Raw genomic sequence first — 19,737 nt, 5'->3', positions numbered from 1 at the left:
TGATAAATGTATTTTTGTTTTGTTTTTGTTTTCGTTTTTATTAAAAGCAACATATATATATGTATAGAATTGATTTGCTTTAGAAGACGAGAGCAGCACCCTTGGTCTTCTTGTCACCACCCAACTCGAAGTGCTTGCAGCGCTTAATGGAGAGCTGCATCTTGTACTTGCATGCAGTGCACTCAAGACGGAGAACGATCTTCTTGGTAGTCTTAGCCTTCTTGTGGAAAACGGGCTTGGTCTGACCACCATAACCAGACTGCTTACGGTCGTAACGTCTCTTACCCTGGGCAAAGAGGGAAGCCTTGCCGGCCTTGTATTGGGTGACCTTGTGGGGGGTGTGCTTCTTGCACTTACCGCCCTTGCAGAAGGTGTTTCTGGTCTTGGGGATGTTAACCTACAGATGATGCTGAATAAGTAAAATTGTCCGCAAATCCCGGTGTTTGCTCTATTTTCCACTCTATGTCTTTAAATATGCCTCCCCGTCTATATATATAATCTCTCGAGTGGATTTTTCTTCCATCCATCTGGCTATTTGATTCATCCATCAATCGGTCATTCCTAATATCCCATCTAGCTTATATATGATGCTGTAGAGTCAACCAGATCTACCTACCATGGCGAAAACCGTCGATCGGCAAACTAGAAAGAAGGTACATACAGTATGGCCTTGGGGCGGCCTTTGTGGCGAGAGCGGGCTATTTGCACCACTCCCCCCATTTCCTACACCCCCACATTCTCCTATTGGATATATTGGAAAGTGACTCGTCTAATGAAGTTTTGATTCCAAATCCATAAGACTCTACGTGATTTTTTTTTATGTAAAGAAGTGTTATTTTGCCTAATACTTCTAAAATTAACTTGTAAAACCTTGTATTTCTTACAATCGATTTTCGTAATATCATTCCTAACTCCTATATTTAATGCTATTACTCTAATGATACATATATATTATCGAAGTGTACAATAGTCTTGAAAGCAAATTACTTGAGTAGGATTTCCTTTTGTAAATTTGCGAAACTTTTAATCTGTCTTTTTCTTTTACCTTAGTATAATAATAATAATAATAATAATAATAAGACATTTTTTGCTGTTTTCCAGAATATACTAGCAAACAACGTTAGATGTAAAATGATCCAGAATCCCATAAATCGTATTTACTGAAAAGTAAAATTAAAAAACTAAAAGCCGATATGCTATTGGCTATAAATATATATGCGCGTAGGTTTTATGCGAGTCCTAAGTTATAAAAGTTGGTATTTCCAGCAGATTTATTGATTGAATAATACTCTACGAGTTTATAGTTATAAATCTTTATTTTGTATTTATTGATCGGCTACAATGCAAAGCATAGAGAGGGTTGGCTTAGTATGCCTAAAGTTTTGCATTACAATAGTTCTATTAGAAGGAAAAAGTTAAAAAAAAAAGAGAGACTAAGAAGTCTATTCTAATAAACCCCTTATCACCACAAGTGCCTTGGCTGCTATCACACCAGGAAGGAAGGGCGGTTCGTCTATGACAAAGACCCAGTGAGCTCGCCGAATGCCTTGAAATTCTATCATTTATTACAGTGATACGATACCTGCCAAAACAAACGAATGGTGTTTAAAGCATACTCTTGTTAAAACAAGGCAAATCTTACGAAGGTGGTTGATGATAGCGCAAAACAAGTCAGTACAATGATAGCAATACTGATAAGCATTGTAATGCCTTTATTCTCCCACAAAACATGGTCTGTCACTTTTTGCTTGAAATAAATAATAATAATAGTTAATACATTAAGAATCTATACCGAGAGGGTGCTATATTATGATATTTTATTATGAACACTTGATTACATTTTATCTTTTGGTAATCTTTTCAATCTGTGCACACCAACAAATTATTCAGGCACGACGTTTCTTTGGAACACTAAGTTTTTTTTAATCGCCGGTTTTTTTTTATCATTTACCAGTCTCATAAAAAAAAATGGCTGGTGGTCCGGCATATAGCATTTTTATCTGGTCCCTAATCATCAATAGTTGTTTATACAAGTAAACATATAATTTTTGCAGGGTTGGGTGGAATAAATTTCTTTTAGACACATTATTTTATCGTCTTTTTTCCCTCCTACTTAATGTGTATTGCTCACTAGTAAAAATTGTATTATTTTTACTGCATTTCCCACTCTTACTATCATCTACTCTGTCAATTAAACCAAGAATATTCTGCTGGTACAATCTCTAGTGTTTGTGCGTAGGAAGCTTTTTTATAAAAAATTATTTCCATTCCAATTTTCTATAGCTAATGGCATCTAGGTATATTGTCTCGATTAACATAGTATCTAGCTCCATTAATACCTCACAAAGTATTGATATATTTACCACTGTTAAAATATAGTATATGAAGTTTTTCACCATAAAATACTCTGAAGAAATGGTCAACCCTTTTTTAAAAAAAAGCTAATTCTAATTTGGCAATCTTTATTTGAGAATGAATTTTTTTTTTTGGAAAAACACTTTTTCCTCTTAAAATTACTGCCACAACTTTAAAGTCAGTCAAACAGACGAGAAAAAAAATCGAAAAGTTCCAGATTAGGCTCAAAGGTCACGGTAGAAGAGCAGCAACAGGAACAGCAACAATAACAGAAAAAAAAATAGAGTCTTCTTAGAGGTCACAATAGGGGGTTTCATTATCTGTTTTAGATTTTATTTTATTTTTTCCGAGCTTTACGTTTTAACCAATAATAATGAATATAAAAATATATTACTGAACCCCCCTCATGTTAGCTAATTTAATGTATAAAGTCTTTTAAAAAATCACTTTTTTTTGTTTATTATTCTAGATATATTTACTATTTACATAGAGCTACTGATGGGCTAAAGTTTATGAAAAGTCTTTGAATAAGCATATTTAAGACATATTAAATAATATAATGTGCTACTTCTATCAAAATAGACAGAAAATATGAGTAAAGTAATGCTTTTTGTTATTTATAATATTTGAATAAAAATGCTAAGTTAAAAATAAAATAAAATCTTAAAATTATCAAGCCAAGTTTTGAGATTTTATTTTTTGAGATTTTATTTTTTGAGAGATTTTTACCAGCCAATAATTAGTGTTTTTCAATCCCAGAAAAAATAAAATAAAATCTAAAACAGATAATGAAACCCCCTAATGTACAGCGTTTTACATATGTTTTAAAGATTTTCACATTCCGTTTGACAGATTGGTTCCTGAACAGTCACGGACGAGGGGTCCTTGCTATTTTTTTTTTAATTGGCTTCACCAGTATTCTCGACGCTTGCTTTCCTTGGGTAAACCTGCGCCATGTCATTTGTGAAAACCCTCTTTGGAGGGCTACCCGGAAGGGCTCAGTCTGTTGCTGCATTTCACAATGCAGTTGCTACATCTGCACCTTTAGCTGCCCAGCAAACCTATTCCGTACCTGTCTCGATGTTGCGTCGTTTCCAGTCAACCTCGACCGAGAAGCCCGCAGACAGTGCAGACATTGTGAGTTGGAAAGAGTATATATATATATATTGGTGATAAGAAAGTTGACAAATTTTATTTACTTATATTTTGTGTTTGTGTGTGTGTGTGTTTTTGTATAGAAACGTCTCAGTATGCTTCGTAATATTGGTATCTCTGCTCACATCGATTCTGGAAAGACCACCTGTACCGAACGTATCTTGTTTTACACTGGCCGTATTAAGGAAATTCACGATGTGCGTGGTCGTGATGGTGTTGGAGCAAAGATGGACTCAATGGAATTGGAAAGAGAAAAGGGAATCACTATCCAGTCGGCTGCTACTTATGCTAGCTGGGGTGACTACAATGTGAATATTATTGATACCCCAGGTCACGTTGACTTTACTATTGAGGTCGAGCGTGCTTTGCGTGTGTTAGATGGTGCTTGTTTGATTCTTTGCTCTGTATCTGGTGTCCAGTCCCAAACGATTACTGTCGATCGTCAGATGCGCCGTTACAACGTCCCCCGTCTCTCGTTCATCAACAAGATGGACAGAGCCGGTGCCAACCCTTTCCGTATTATTGACCAAATGAGACAAAAGCTCAAGTTGACTGCTGCTGCTGTCCAGATCCCCATCGGTACCGAGGACCAATTCCGTGGTGTCGTTGATCTGATCCAGTGGAAGGCTCTGTACAACGAAGGCGACAATGGGTAAACAAATTAGTTTTAAGCTTTCTTTTTCTTTATGAAAAGTAGGGTGCTACACACATACACTTGTATATAAACAATATAAGAATAGGAAAAATGTAAAGAAAAAGAAAATGGCAGTATACTAATATCCTTCTTCTTTTTATGGTGTATAATAGTGAAAACTTGGTTTCCAAGGATATTCCTGCTGATCTTATTGAACTTGCTACCGAAAAACGTCATGAACTTATTGAACAATTGGCTAATGTGGACGACAACATCGCTGACATTTATCTCAATGAGGAAATCCCCACCGCTGAACAATTTATTACTGCTATCCGTACTGCTACCATCAACCTCAAGTTCACTCCTGTTTTGATGGGTTCTGCCTTCAAGAACACTGCTGTCCAGCCTTTATTGAACGCCATTGTCGATTACTTGCCCAACCCTACCGAAGTCACCAACACTGCTCTTAACATTGCTGACAACGAGAAGCCTGTCGAACTCACCCCTTATTCCGGAAACCCCTTTGTCGGTCTTGCTTTCAAGCTCGAAGAAGGTCGTTATGGCCAGCTGACTTACATGCGCATCTACCAGGGTGCTCTTAAGAAGGGCTCTTTCATTACCAACGTTAAGACCGGCAAAAAGATCAAGGTTCCTCGCCTTGTACGTATGCATGCTTCGGATATGGAAGATGTCGATGAACTCGGTGCTGGTGAGATTGGTGCTATGTTTGGTGTTGACTGTGCCAGTGGTGATACCTTCACCGATGGTACCGTCCAGGTCTCTCTCTCTTCCATGTTTGTTCCCCAGCCCGTCATTTCACTTTCTTTGAGCCCCATTGGCAAGGAGAGCCCCAACTTCTCCAAGGCTCTCAACCGTTTCCAGAAAGAAGATCCTACTTTCCGTGTCCATGTTGACAAGGAGAGCAAGGAGACCATTATCTCTGGTATGGGAGAACTCCATCTCCAGATCTACGTTGAGCGCATGAAGCGTGAGTACAATGTCGAATGTTTGACCGGTAAGCCCCAGGTTGCCTTCCGTGAGACCATCACCCAGGCTGCCAAGTTCAACTACACCCACAAGAAACAGTCCGGTGGTGCTGGTCAGTTCGGTCGTGTCATGGGTGTTTTGGAGCCAATGGAGCTTGATGAGGAGACTGGCAAGGATGTCGCCTTTGAAAACCGTGTGATTGGTGGTAACATTCCCACCAACTTTATTCCCGCTTGCGAGAAGGGTTTCGTCGATGCTCTTGAAAAGGGTCCTCTTATTGGCCACCCCGTCAACGGTCTCCGCATGGTACTCGAGGATGGTGCTGCTCACGCTGTTGATTCGAGTGAATTGGCTTTCCGTATCGCTACCAAGAATGCCTTTAACGAGGCATTTGCCAAGGCCAAGCCTACTATTCTTGAACCCATAATGAACGTTGCCATTACTGCTCCCACCGAGTTCCAGGGTGCTGTTATTGGTGGTCTTAACAAGCGTAAGGGTACTGTTGTTGATACCGAAATCCAGGAAGACTACTTTAACGTAACTGCTGATGTTCCTCTCAACGACATGTTTGGTTACTCTACCGAGCTCCGTTCTGCTACTCAGGGTAAGGGTGAGTTCTCCATGGAGTACAAGGATCACCAGCCTGTCCAGACCCATGTCCAGGAACAACTTATCCAGGAGTACAAGAAGAAGGAGGCAGCAAAGAGCAAATAGATTGTTTAGACTTTGCTTTTTTCTTCTTCTTTTTCTTATTCTTCTTTTCATATATATTCTGTTTTCTTTCTTTTTTTCTTTTCGGGATGTTGCAATAGAATTCTTCCCTTCATGTATAGCTTATCATAAAAATCAAAATCAAAACCAAAAATTAAATATTAAAAATTACACTTATAATAAAAATGATAAAACAAAAAGAAAACACGTCCACATACATAGATACATAAATACATATGTATCCTAATATTACTATTAAATGTTTTGGAAAAAGACGTGCATGTAGCGATCAATTAAAAAAGAATAGTGGTATTTGGATAGATATGGTTGTGATTTGCTGACTACCACGCACTTGTGAAGGCAAATGGCTGCAATACAAACAAAGCATGCTTTTGTTTATAGACTATGTACTTTTATTATCATGCTACAAAATAGTAATAGTAATAGTAATATAACGTATAATTTGTTTATTTTTAAAACAAATTCAGGTTCATTAAAAATTGATTACTAAAGAAAATGAAATACATGGAAGGGTGTAGATCCGTTCTGATAAGAGAATTAAATTAGTGCAGCATTTTTTATTAGGCATCCATTTTGCACACGATATTTTTCATTATTTGAAGGGCCTATTATACAATTATGTTATATAATTGTGAATGAATGGGTTCATTGCACCATATCAAGGTAACTCTGTATATATAATATATAATATATATAATGGGGGGGATATACGCTTGTATTAATTAAAGAGAGAGGGAATGGAACGGAATGGTCAATACTCCCCGAGAGCCAATCAGTCAGCCAGCCAGCCAGTCAGTCAGTCAGTCAATCAATCAATCAATCAATCAATTAGTGTATATATACAGAATATATAAAAAAAAACATTATTAATTGAAACCGATATCGTCCCGGGGTTTTTTTGTGGCAATTTATTTCATTTGATTTTATTTTATAGAAATGATTTTCTAAAAAGAAAAAACAGCTGGAGAATAGGTTCCTGCTTATGTTCTTTCGATTGTTAATAGTTATTGACCTATCTTTGCCTGCTCGATAGACAAAGGACATGTATCATGAATTTTTGGTTCATTTTCTGATTGGGTAATACATATACAACTATCGGATTCCCTTTATTTTATGGGAACATGTGACGAAAAATTACAGATAAGAAGAAAGGGAATGTGGAGTAAGGTAAAATAGAATTAACCAAATATAAAAAAAAACAAAATCACCCAATTCTAAGGGTCATGAATCCCACGCTGGAAAAGCAGTAAGATTCTCGTGGGTAGCACACCCTAGGTCTGTATAAATTGTTTATTTTGGCTGGAAAGAAAAAGGTGATAAAAAGGGATTATCAAAATTGTAACAACAACACACTCACAATACCCAACAGAGAAATCTGTGTATATATATAGAAAAACAAGATAGGGAAAAATAGAAAGAAGAAGAACAAAAGATTTACATGCACATACTCACGATACAATGAATCAAATCAATTGGAAGTCCAGAGGAATTATATGTGTGCTTTCATTTATCTAATGAAATGTGTTCAAATAAACTTGTTTCAATAAAATAAAAACATCGCAACATAAATCACACAGATATTATTCTACTATACTCTTGAATTTATACGTTTTGCTGTTTTCTCACCCTGCTTATTATTTATCTACTCACTGCATGTTTAATGATACAACTATATATATAAGTTAGGTGATCTCTATGGGAAATCATTGTTCTGGACTGTGTCTGTTATGTGTATATGACAACAGTATTACATCTTGTTCCATTTGCAGTTGAATATTATAGGTTAGCTCAGTTTATCCACTTCTTCTTTATTTCCTTGACCGAAAAAATAAAAAGAGGCTTCCAAAGTACAGTTGACTTGACAAGTTTTTTTTTATTTGCTTAAAAAAGGAGGAGTTGACAGCTATCCTGGATTTGTATATATGATCGATAAAATAAATTGCTCAAATATTGGATTATCTAAGCAGCAGATAAAAATTTACGTTTTAATTAAGGCAAGAAAATCTGGAGATCGATACTAATTTGCCAAGACCCGATTATTTAGTCCAACCAACAAAAAATTAAAGAATGAATGAATGAATGAATGTATTGATTAATAGAACATAATATAATTATTCGATTTTTTGTTTTTTGGCTATTTTTGATATACATTTTTATGTTTTTGGACTTATTCTTGATTGTCTATACAAAAAAGAAATGTCTCAAACTTTTGATTATTGGATGTACAAACATTGGGAGTACTAGAGCACGAAATACTAAAGAACAATAGAACAAGCGATTTATGTGTGCTGTCTGCGTGTGCGTGTGCGTGTACGTGTGCGTGTGCGTGTACGTGTTTGTAGGTCAAACAGTGGACAATTATACAGAAGCACAAAAACGTACAGTTGTGGTGTTGTGCAAAGGCCTCGAACTCGCATGTGAGAGTCGAGTCTGCGGTATCTTTTGTGGATAGAATAAATACAAATGGCGTGGATCAAAATAAAATAAGAAAAAGAAAGCTTTGTTTTGTTTTCTTTGGTTTTTTTTTGTTTTCCCTTTTTGTGCCGCAAAGATATTACATTTTTCTTATTTGTGTGTATTGGTTGGGGTTTAGGCGGCACAAGTTCCTAAAGGGTAAAAACGTAAACGGTGGGAGGGAAACGGAATGAACTGAAGCGATATGTGCCGTATTTTAGATCCTTCAAAAATAGATGTCGGGTATAAGTTTCTACAATCAAAATCACAAATTAATTCATTCATTATTGTAATTTTCTGTCTGGCTAACCAACTTTTTTTTAAGAAAAAATAGTAGTGATAATATTAATAGTAGTTCAAATAAGAGTACATTTTAACACCCAAATACAATGAAGAGGTGTATTATTATTTTTTATCCATGTCATCTTTGATCTGCCATTAAAGTGTATAGAATGCACCCCACATTTTAAATTCTATAGATAAATACGATAGTGAGAATATATTATATTAGTATTCAAAAATGGGAAACAAATCACTTTGTACAACATCGCTTCGAGAAACTCACACCATCGAACAAGCAATCTGTACGTCAGATTGTAGCCATGGTAATAAATTTGTAACTTGATTATATTCCCTCATAGAAACCCTTTATTACTCATTTATATACACTGTTTCCTAAAGCAATGTCGCATCCAATCAAAACCAATGTTGTTAGCAAATTAAAAAAGTGGTATTTCAGGCCAATAAAAAGTAACTGCATTTATTTGTTTTAGAAACCACATCGTTTGCCTAAAAATCAAATCGTAATTATTGGATAGCACAAAAAGAAAAAGTCGTATCTTTTTTTCCACAAACTGATTTATGAAAATTAAAAGAAGAGTAGCTTTTTGTCAACCATAAATCCTGTCATTTCACATATATTATTAATCCATTTCACCCTTTTTTGATTTTCATTTCATGTGGAAAACTATGCATGTGTGTGTGTGTGTGGGTATAAGTCCTCTGGAGGACTTCAGCCCATATTGAACAAACAATCGACATGTACATCTTGTTTGAAAGAGTCTTCAATAGCTAACAAAGAAGTCCCAAATCCTCCAGCCCAGAAAACATTCTCTATACCATCATTGAATATATATATATATATATATATATATATATATATATATTTGCAAATTTCACTATTCGTACTATGTATTTTTGATGGAAACATCTTTTCCAATCTTACCGATTACCGACGGGTCAGGGGAAGTTCATTTTTCCATAAACCCAATAACTCATCTGGCCATATCACTCATCCCTAGTCTTCCAACCATTATACTGGCTCCGGACTCTTGCCCAACGCAGCCCATTTCTTTCATATGTGTTTTTTTTTCAGCTGTCAACTTTAGTCTGGCCACTGGGAATGTAAGAGCAAGAACCTGTTTGACACAAGCATATCTAATGACTGCCTCTCGACAAACACGTATACTGAATTATATGTCAAGCTTACTTTGGGGATTCCTATTTTCCCTCCAAATTTAAATGGGTTTCTTCTTATACTCAAACAAAGGGCAGGCGTGTTATCGATGACTCTTATTTATTTTTCTTTGGTCTTCCTGACCTAGGTCTTGGGTTAGTTGTTCCAGTTTATTCCCATCTCTTGATGATGCTCCTAATCGTCGAATAAGGGATGTCCAAGATGTCTTCGATTTCTCCGGGGGAATGGTTGGCTTTATGAAGAGCAATAATTCCTCCACGTAAAAATTCTGACAACTCGCGGCGAGGTATGTTTTCCGTCGTTTGTTTCTCTATTGATGACATGAAATGTTATTTTTTTTTTTTAAAGAAAAATGTGGCTTTGATATGAGAAAAGCAAAAGAAAGGTAATAAGCAGTAAAAAAAAATCCAATTTTTGGTCGTTCTGCAAAGACTTTTTTTTTTAAGTGCAAATATGCGATTTTTTAATTTCTTAAAAATATATATATATATGGCATTGATTCTAATTGGCTAATGATGTGGATTTTTATTTTTCCAACAACAGCACTTTTGATTGGCTATAACATTGCCTGCTTGAGGCACTTTGTATATATAGATATATATATTGAATAATAATAAAAATAATAAAAGGAACGTGTCAAGAGTCACTTTAAATATACATTTTTGCTTGTATAAATGTACATATATATATTCATTATAATAATAGTAATGTTGTAATCCATCTGAGATTTAACTTTGACCAAATATGTTTCAAGGAGGACGGTGGTTACACAAGAAAATCTATCTTTTCTCTCTCTCCCCCTCTCTCCTCCCTTCTCCCCCCACAACCTTTCCCTTTCTCTCCTCACCCTGACCCTGCTCCCCCCGTTTCCCGTTTCCCGTTTATTACCGAAAACTCGGGTGTCGATCTTTTTGGGATTACCTTGTGTGGATACCCGAATTCTTGGTACCACTCAGGAACGAAATAAGAAAATGATAGAATAGAAAGGTACGGAAAGAAAGATAGCCTTAAAATTTATTCAAATACATAAAAAAAACCCTTTTTTTTTAGTTTTGCTTATCTTGTGTATGTATTTGATGTACACACATTTTATATATTTTGCTTTTCCCTTTTTCTTTCTTTCTTTCTTTCTCTTTTTCTCTTTTTGGTAGCTAGAAGAATAAATATAGAAGTACGTACATGTACACGCATACATACACGCACATGCAACAAGAATAAACACAGACACACACAAAAACAAACACGTATTTGCAAGTTTAGACTTTGACATTTAGCCCAAGAGCGAATGCTACAGGACGTGCCACAGCATTTCCGACAATACGATGTTTGTTACGCAGGGGTCCAATTATAACATCGGTATCAAGAAACCCTTTATAATAGATAGATATATCCCAAGTTTGTTAATTATTAGTTTTGTGAAATTTGGCATATATATATATATTTGGGTACAATTTTTCTTTTTATTTTCCTACCTTGCGCTCGTGCATATTCACGTAAACTCAATAGTCGGGCCTCAGAGTAGTGAATAGCTGGCACAGACTGAACGCCTCTAAAAGAAGGGGAGGTAGTGACGGTAGCTATAACATTGTCTGGATTGACACGCTTCAAGTCACGAAATTTGTTTCCTGGGTTTTTTTTCTTTATCTTCTTTAATCTAATAAAAATTATAAGAAATAATAAGATTAACAATATTTTTTATAAAATATATCTATATATTTCTTTTCATCCTCTGAAATTGCTTACCTATCGACATAACTATAGATAGATAGATATAAATGACAGAAACAGCAGTAATGAGTTTAATTTGAATGATTTCTTTGTTTTTTTTTTGTACATATTTACATATAGATTACAAAATACTTACGTCGAATTCAGACTAGGATGTTTTGGATATAACTTCAAAATCTCCAGTAACCCAAGCCCTACAGGGTCTACGGGAATTATGTTAATTATATCTTGTATATCTTTGCCAACAGACAATGTTTCATGGTCAGCCCACTCTGAGGGAAACTATATATATATTAAAACCAAAAAATGAATAAATAATATTGTTGAATTAGTTATCCAGATTAATAAATCAATCAATCGATCAATAAAAGGCACTAATAAATAAATACAATAATATATATATATATTCTAGTCTTACCTTTCTCTTTCTAGGAATACTGGGAAGATCCTCAATTGCCCGCTTAATTGTCATTTTTTGAAATGCAGTCTTATTGTCCTGAATCACACTGTCTGACCTCAAACCGCTAGGAAGAGAAACTCCCTTTCCCCATAGACCTTTTTTGAGTTTGACGTGCGAAGCCATAGGAAATTGTGGTAAATTTTCACCAGAAGCTACAAAAATAAGCCAAATAAGCCAAATATGTATATTAATTTTTTTGAAACAATAAAAAAAAAAGTCAAATCTTACCAGCACCCCAAATGAAGACACGGTTTCTAGCCTATAGAGAAGCACAAAAAATATGATATATATATATATAGATTATTACATGCTTAGATATAAAATAGACTTTTAACTGTGTGTTAATTTTACCTGTGGTAAGCCGTGGGAAGCTGCGTCAATGACACCCCAACGAACTTGGTAACCTAATTTAACGAATAACCCGATCGTTTGATTGAAAGGAAAGAGTCCTTTTGAACCTTTCTCATGTTGGTATTGGAATCGGGTCAGGTTTGCTACATTCTCGATTAGAAAAAAACGAGGACGATAGTGTTCTATATATGATGCCACACTAGCCAGCAAGGCACTGTTATTATTATCAGTATTTGATAAATAATATAATAATAACAGTAGTAGTAACAGTGGTAGAGGATTTGGTATTAGTATAAGTAGTATGCCTCATTTTGTATCAATGACTAATGAAACCAAAAAGTGATGATAGTCAATCAATAAATCAGCCCAGTCAATTAGTCTAGTCGATACCTTTTCTTGATAGATGAAGGGTCTTGATTATGATGGTTCATTCGACTAAATCCTTGGCAGGGATTTCCAGCAATTATGAAATCTACTTCACCCTAAGAAGAAGAAAATAAAAAGGATTAAAAAGGAATTTCACTAGGCATTCAGACAGAGCCAGATATATATATATATATATATATATATATATATATATATATATCTAGCTAATATTACTGTTATAGGCCAGTTGGGTCGAGGGTTGTTATTGATGGTCTCTTTCAAGAGTTTGTTGACACTCTCATAATAAACAGTATGGGATCCTTTTGTATTTATTGAGTATGTGTCTAATGCTGGATCACATACATCAACTGCCCTGTAATTAAGTAATCAAGTAAATCAGTAAGTTATTGAGAAAATGTTTTGATATTTCAAACAAGCACATATATATATATATATATATATATATATAAAAGTACCATTTGCATTCGGCGACACCAGCATCTTCTAAACCATGACCGAAACTTCCACCTCCACAGAATAGATCGAGTGTTGCCAGTTTTTTGGCGCTTGGTTTCCAGGGAGGATACTTTGCACCGAATTCGTCCGAAGCAGTCAAAGGAGACAGAATGTTTACTTTGGGGTCAAATACTTTGTTGAAATAATACTATGACAAGTAAACAAAACAAATCAAATCAAATGAGTTTATATGATCCTAAAATTGATCCAAATTGATCGAGACAATTTACATGATGTCCTGCTCCATTGTGGGCCAGGTTGTTGGGCAACGGAGTATATGGGTCGTAGAATTCCAGGTGAGCTGTATCGATGTATTCGAGATGTGCGCCTTGGACAAGTTCGGCAATTGAGTAATTCACGGTCTTTTTGGAATACACGACCTCGTTGTATAACTGACGACCGTTGTGAGGTAAGCATGAGGAGATGTGTTCCTTTGGAAGTTGATCAATTAAAAGCAGAGGGCGAAGTTCGACCGCAGCATCTGTGAGTGATACTATTTCGTGCAAGGTTAACAAGGTAGGGTGGAGGTGATTGAGATAAACAAGATCTCCGACTGCACGCTTTTTGAATTCGGCCAAAGAATCTTCAAAAGACAGAGGCTGGCACTGGCATTGATCTGAAACTTTGAGATGGGTTGGTTTGAGACCTTCGAACCAAGCGTTCAAATGAGAGTAGAAGCTTTGGCAAAAGTAATGATGTAGTTTGTCTACAACAAGAGCAACAATTTCAGATAAAAAACTTTTATCAATGTGTATGATTGTAACATAACAGAAAAAGAAAAAAAAGGGGGAGGAGTATTTCTACCTGGACACCAGTTACTATTGAATTTAACATTGACCTTGCGATAAATTGCAGTAACAGATAGTTCTTCGCTCGATTCACATTCACAATGATGGGTGTACCAAAGTTCTTTTTTTGAGAAATGTTCGTCTCTGTTGCTTACAGACTCAAGTAAGGTGTCACAGCTTTTGTAAAGCCAATGAATTGTAATCAAGGGATTTTTTGGATTGGTATAAAAGATAGAAGTAACTCGACTACAAAAAAAAGAGAAAGAAAGAAAGTCAAATGAGATTTAGTAACCAACAACAATAACTAATTATATAAGCATATGATTGTATCTTTGGCTTACGCTATCCAGATTTCGTTATTATCGTTTCTTAATTGGACACAATCGCCAACATGGATAAATTCGGTGTCAACCAATACTTTGTTAAATTTAGCGCAGCCATTTCGAAATCCAAGTGGATCTTCTAGGCACCAGAGATTGGAATCAAGTACTCTATATTTATTTTGCATCTTTTGCTCCCTAAAAATGTCTTTTATGACTACAGCTGAAGCAGCTGGTAATTCTTTTATATTGACCTTTGGAGAATCTTTTTTTTTTGGTTTTAGTAATGATAATGTGTGTGTGTGTATGTAAAAAAGAGAAATGTTTTTTTACAAACCTTTATGTTTAACTAGTTTCAAAAAATTGTTGAAAATTGGTGAATAGAACGTGTGTGCTTCAGGGGTGACAGCTGTCAATTCATCTTTATAAAGTGGCGGTTTAATAGGCTGAAAATATATAAATAAAATAAGCATCTTGTATCTTAAAAAACCTACATACAATTTGTATATATATATACATTGTATGTTATATTGACTGCTTACATTTCCACTAAGCTTATTCTGTATCTTTTCAAAAAGGCTGTCTAGAAAAAATAACCACACATAAAAACAGAATATTAACATCTATATAATGTGCAGATAAATGACCAATAAACTTACTGTTCCAAAATTGATGGGAGATTATTTCATCAGGAATATCCTCACACTATAGATAAAGAAAGTTAGTTAGAAAAAACAGAAAACAGAAAATTGTCTATATAATGAATAATATTTCTGTCTTTCTATCTGTGTGTATAATCCATTACCAAATAAAATATATGGTCGATGATGTTCAACGCGTTTTCGATGATATGAGGGAACAAATTCCATTTTGCCCAGGCTAATAGATAAATAGACAACATCAAATACAATTCACAAAAATGTTAATCAAAATTATTCTTATATATATATATATTCTTTCTTTCTAAAAAGAAAAGAAAAAACACTCTCTCCCAACAACAAATCAGGATTGAGACTAGCAGTGGTAATCTCACGTTCTTCAGGATATTCTTTGTAGACGTGTTCGTTTAATATTCCTTCGTATTTTGTATCTTCCAGGGTTGCATTCGGATGAGACTTGAGGAAGCTCCTAATATACATATACATATAAGATATTATTATTGATGTCATAAGTTTCTTGTTTTCTTCTTCTTGGAAATGTGTGTGAAGATGTGTAGTGTGGTGAAGCGTAATTTAGTGAATAAGGTTTTTTTTCTTTTTCTTTTGGTGTCTTGGCAACCATCTTTTTTTCTTAATACATACAAAATTATCTTTGAAAGGCGTACACTCCATAAAAAATCTTCAAAAAGCGGTTTATATGCTTGGCTGGGTTTCTTGAGAAGATAGTAAATCTCATCTTTTAAAGTAGAACTTCTTAACCAGACCTTTAGATCTTTTGAATCATCTGTCATTCCAGTCAGGCTTCTAGTCGTCACTTCTCCGCTGTGCACTTTCACCGATCTTCCTATGCTGTCAGTGATGGTTCCTTTAAATCTCATTCTTGCCAACATGCTGTTGAGTGAATGAGGTCTGTCTACGTTTGAGGAATAGAATGTAAAGTCATCGAGTGTGTACTCTTGCCATTCCTTTGAATTGTCTAGATGCATAAGGGAGAGACCGACTTTTTCATGGATTCGATTGGCGGTTAGCTTATTCTTGTTGATTCGGATTTTTGAATGTGAATTATATTCCTTGATCTGTTTGAGTTTATATATGTATATATAGAAAGTGATTAAATAAATGTTTCTTTCTCTCGTTTTTTTTTTGACTTTGTAGATTCATACAAGGATCTTTGGATCGGAATTGCGAATCTCTGCCAGATTGATTGTGGGCCATTCTTGGCCATCGATCTCGATCATACTATAAGCGATTATCAATCTCTTCAAAAAAAAAAGAGGGAGGAGGGGGGGGGGGCTAAAGAAGAGAAAGAATAGAAAGAAGAATAAGGTGGAGGGAAATTATGTGTGTACGTATGTGTGCGTGTGTGCAATAGTATGTAGGTGGAAAGGATATTGTGGACTAAATTGTGACGCTCTTGTGAGATTATACAAAATTTCACGCATGGTTCATATTTATTTCATTTTGTTATTATTTTTATTTGTTTTATTTTTTATTTTATTTTTACAAGGCCAGAGGTTTAAGAGATCTATAATAGAAATCCTTTCTTTTTAAGAAGAGAAGTTTAATGAAATGAAATGAAATGAAATGAAAGGTGAAAACACTTTGGTTTGATATTGTTCGGTTTGATTGATTGCTTGATTAACTGATCAATTGATTGATCGATTGATTGATTAAGTGACTGACTAGACTAGACTGAACTTCACTGAATTGAACTGTCTGGACTGTCTGGACTGACCAACTCTGACTGTAAATCACAAGATTATATTTGCCTGGTGATTCACACAGTATTTTGATATAAAAATATAGATATTTTTGGCCTCTTATTTCTTACTGTGCAGGTGAGAACAGCAGACAAACTTACAGAGGATGTAAAATGACAACATATGCGAGTTGTCTATTGGGCAGAATAGATTATTCTTATTATTTTTACCATGATAAACCGCAAAATAATAATATAGATTTGATTTGATTTGATTTGGTTTTTCCATTTTTGGTCAACAGAAGGTTGATGAGGGATGTTGGACATGAGAGAGAAATCATAATCACTCTATAGGAAAACTCACATACTTTTTTTTGAAATTTTTGAAATCTTGCTATATTCACTTGATTTTCTCTTTTTTCTATTTAAGAAAAGAAAAGGATATTGAATCGCCTTTATGAGAAATTAGCTGTGAATTATTATAAATTACTTACCTGCTTCTTTATTCATTCAATTGTATAGATATCCATACATAATGTTACTATATTGTATTATTTTCAAAATCTATATAGATTATTTCTACAGATACGTGTAACAAGCCTTTGGCTCGGGACATGACCATATACAGTCAGGTACGTTTACAGTGTTGAACCGGCTACTCAAAATCACTGTTTTAAAGAAAAAAAATTGAATAATTTTTGTATATATATATAATTAAGAGCATTCCACTTTTTTTCTTTAAAAAAAAAAGGATATTTAAATATTTAAATATTTTATACCTTTGCACCTTTTTGTATAGATTCAATCGCACTCTAGATTTGTACGATAACAAAAATTAATGAATAATCCATTCACCTGGATCGATCACAATAAATAACCGGCAGATTATCTAATTAGATATTATAAATGTTTATATACAATGTTGAATTATACGCACTACAAATACACATACATGCACTACAGATATGCATGTAAATACCCAGATGCAGATGCAGATGCAGACGCAGAGGCAGACGCAGACGCACTACAAATACGCTCACACATTCACACGCGCATACAATATATAACTTACCTATTTAACGGTGTAACTCAGTACATATGTGTATTTGTATATTCACTATTTATTGGGTGGAAGGTATACTATATGTGTGTAAGAAAGAGAAAGAGAGAAAGACGCAAAAATTTTCCCAAAACTGGGAGATTTCGCTTACAAGTGGCATGACAATGCAGATTCTTGTGTGGCAAATAGCAATAATGGGGTGTGTGTATATATACATGTTATTGTTATTTCGAGCCGATGCGTTGATTGTATAACCTTCTCATGTGAATTATTTATACGTACATATCTATATATGTATACATAAAACTTTACTCTATACAATCAATCGACAAAGCCTGGCGTAAGAAGGAAGAAGAAAAAAGGTTAGCTTATTAGTTGATTAGTAGGTATATCATATATTATATATCATATCATATCATATCGTATTGTATTGTATTGTATTGTATTGTATTGTATTGTATTGTATAGCGTTGTATTGTACGGGAAAACGTACGGGCCCGGTGACACCAAGATATAAAAGTAGCCATGTGGAATTCAAAGTGCTCCATTGATTGTTTTTGTTGTTCTTTTTTTTTTGATTTGGAGATGTCCTTTTTTGAGATTATAGTACAAAAATTGTAGTTAATTGTACGGGAATCTGTCCGAGTCCTAGAACCTTGATTCTCTCTCTTCTTTTTCTTTTTCTTTTTCTTTGAATGTCAAACAAGACTGAATCACATTCCATTCCATGTCTTGTTATCAGTCTATATGTACTTGTTAACCAAACCATCAAGCCTTGACAAGACGATATTTTTTTTTAAAAAAAAGTAAAAAAAAAAATGAGAGAGAGAGAGAGAATAATAAATGGTATTAATATCAATATCAATAATGATAGTAATAGCAAATGTAATAGCAAATGTAATAGTAGTAGTAGTAGTAGTAGTAGTAGTAGTAGTAATAAGAATAGTAATAATAGTAATAACAATACTGATATTAATGATAATGATAATGATAATGATAATGGTGATGCTGGTGATAATGCTGATGATGCTGTTGATAAAGACTCCAAAAAAGAAAGAAGGAGGGAAGGAAAGGGAGGAGGGGGGATTGAATTGTGTGAGGTGATAAGGGAAGAATAAAATAAAAATAAAAATAAAAATAATATAATGATAATAAAAGGGGGATTTGGAGTGCAAAGAACAAAGACTAAGGAAGGAGAAAAGAAAGGGGGGTGGGGGGATAGATGGTCAAGATAAAGGATTATTTGGTATTTTGCAGGTGAAATGGCCCATGGGGAAAACAGGACTGGGAATTTTATTTTATATATTTTATTTTATTTTATTTTTTATAGCAGCGTGTGCCTGTGTGCCTGTACCTGTGCCTGTGCCTGTGCCTGTGTGTGTGTGTGTGTGTGTGGATATAGATTGTGTGTTTGTGTGGTGATGTGCTTTTTGTATTGGTTATAAATGTGCAGCACATTAGTTTGGCTGTAATAAATGTAATTATACAATAAATACAAAAATATTAATATTAATGATAATTTCGGTTTTTGGACAAACATGAGCAAAGCAAAAATAAAGAGATTTTATTTTATATTTTATTTTATTTGGTTCATCACACCAAAGCAAAATATGGAGCGCAAATTATTATATTATTATTTTTTATGTTCTCTAAAAAAGAAACATGATGTTTTGACTCCGTTTTGGCCCTTATTATAGACCCGAACACCTTTTTAATCATCCGCGCGTGGCAAAATGGTTGTTATCGCACAGATCTACTCATTCTGAATAGTAAAAATAAAATAAAATAAAATAAAATAAAATAAAATAAAATAAAATAAAATAAAAAAATTATTCTATTTGATAGACAATTCTCGCCCTTCATCGATATCTCTTTAGTGTCAGCAAATAAAATCTCAAGCCCTTCTTATCACTATAAAACTAAACCAACTCATCTTCCTTTAACTGTTGCTTTTCTCTTTTTCCTCTTATTTACTTAACTTGGCTTAACCTGCCTT

At 34.4% G+C, this 19,737-nt stretch overlaps 4 protein-coding genes across 4 annotated transcripts; 1 reads left to right on the top strand and 3 right to left on the bottom strand.

The window, feature by feature from the left end:
- Nucleotides 1-29: 29 nt before the first annotated feature.
- PHYBLDRAFT_179681 (hypothetical protein) lies at nucleotides 30-1,702 on the bottom strand (the record flags this gene model as incomplete). Its single annotated transcript, XM_018438192.1, has 2 exons — nucleotides 30-397; nucleotides 1,643-1,702. 2 exons carry the CDS (start codon nucleotides 1,700-1,702, stop codon nucleotides 80-82), a joined length of 378 nt encoding a protein of 125 aa, XP_018296788.1. The 3' UTR covers nucleotides 30-79.
- Nucleotides 1,703-3,309: 1,607 nt separating this feature from the next.
- Nucleotides 3,310-6,035, top strand: PHYBLDRAFT_176877 (hypothetical protein; the record flags this gene model as incomplete). The annotated part of the gene is made up of 3 exons (XM_018437824.1): nucleotides 3,310-3,492; nucleotides 3,594-4,162; nucleotides 4,318-6,035. The coding sequence occupies 3 exons, from the start codon at nucleotides 3,310-3,312 to the stop codon at nucleotides 5,843-5,845; spliced, it is 2,280 nt and encodes a 759-aa protein (XP_018297123.1). The 3' UTR covers nucleotides 5,846-6,035.
- Nucleotides 6,036-10,940: 4,905 nt separating this feature from the next.
- Nucleotides 10,941-16,220, bottom strand: PHYBLDRAFT_77038 (hypothetical protein; the record flags this gene model as incomplete). The annotated part of the gene is made up of 20 exons (XM_018443216.1): nucleotides 10,941-11,163; nucleotides 11,267-11,448; nucleotides 11,538-11,549; nucleotides 11,659-11,804; nucleotides 11,941-12,134; nucleotides 12,211-12,241; nucleotides 12,334-12,547; nucleotides 12,724-12,815; nucleotides 12,934-13,072; nucleotides 13,176-13,363; nucleotides 13,446-13,921; nucleotides 14,020-14,249; nucleotides 14,345-14,588; nucleotides 14,661-14,769; nucleotides 14,866-14,906; nucleotides 14,983-15,028; nucleotides 15,129-15,202; nucleotides 15,357-15,451; nucleotides 15,625-16,058; nucleotides 16,146-16,220. 20 exons carry the CDS (start codon nucleotides 16,218-16,220, stop codon nucleotides 11,051-11,053), a joined length of 3,135 nt encoding a protein of 1,044 aa, XP_018296787.1. The 3' UTR covers nucleotides 10,941-11,050.
- Nucleotides 16,221-16,620: 400 nt separating this feature from the next.
- PHYBLDRAFT_163837 (hypothetical protein) lies at nucleotides 16,621-17,901 on the bottom strand (the record flags this gene model as incomplete). Its single annotated transcript, XM_018434879.1, has 8 exons — nucleotides 16,621-16,751; nucleotides 16,844-16,876; nucleotides 17,050-17,102; nucleotides 17,176-17,181; nucleotides 17,271-17,349; nucleotides 17,537-17,570; nucleotides 17,634-17,705; nucleotides 17,893-17,901. The coding sequence occupies 8 exons, from the start codon at nucleotides 17,899-17,901 to the stop codon at nucleotides 16,621-16,623; spliced, it is 417 nt and encodes a 138-aa protein (XP_018296786.1).
- Between the last annotated feature and the right edge of the window lie 1,836 nt (nucleotides 17,902-19,737).

Source organism: Phycomyces blakesleeanus (assembly GCF_001638985.1).
Source record: "Phycomyces blakesleeanus NRRL 1555(-) unplaced genomic scaffold PHYBLscaffold_3, whole genome shotgun sequence".
Taxonomy (NCBI): Eukaryota; Fungi; Mucoromycota; class Mucoromycetes; order Mucorales; family Phycomycetaceae; genus Phycomyces; species Phycomyces blakesleeanus.
This window is presented reverse-complemented; position numbering and strand designations above follow the sequence as displayed.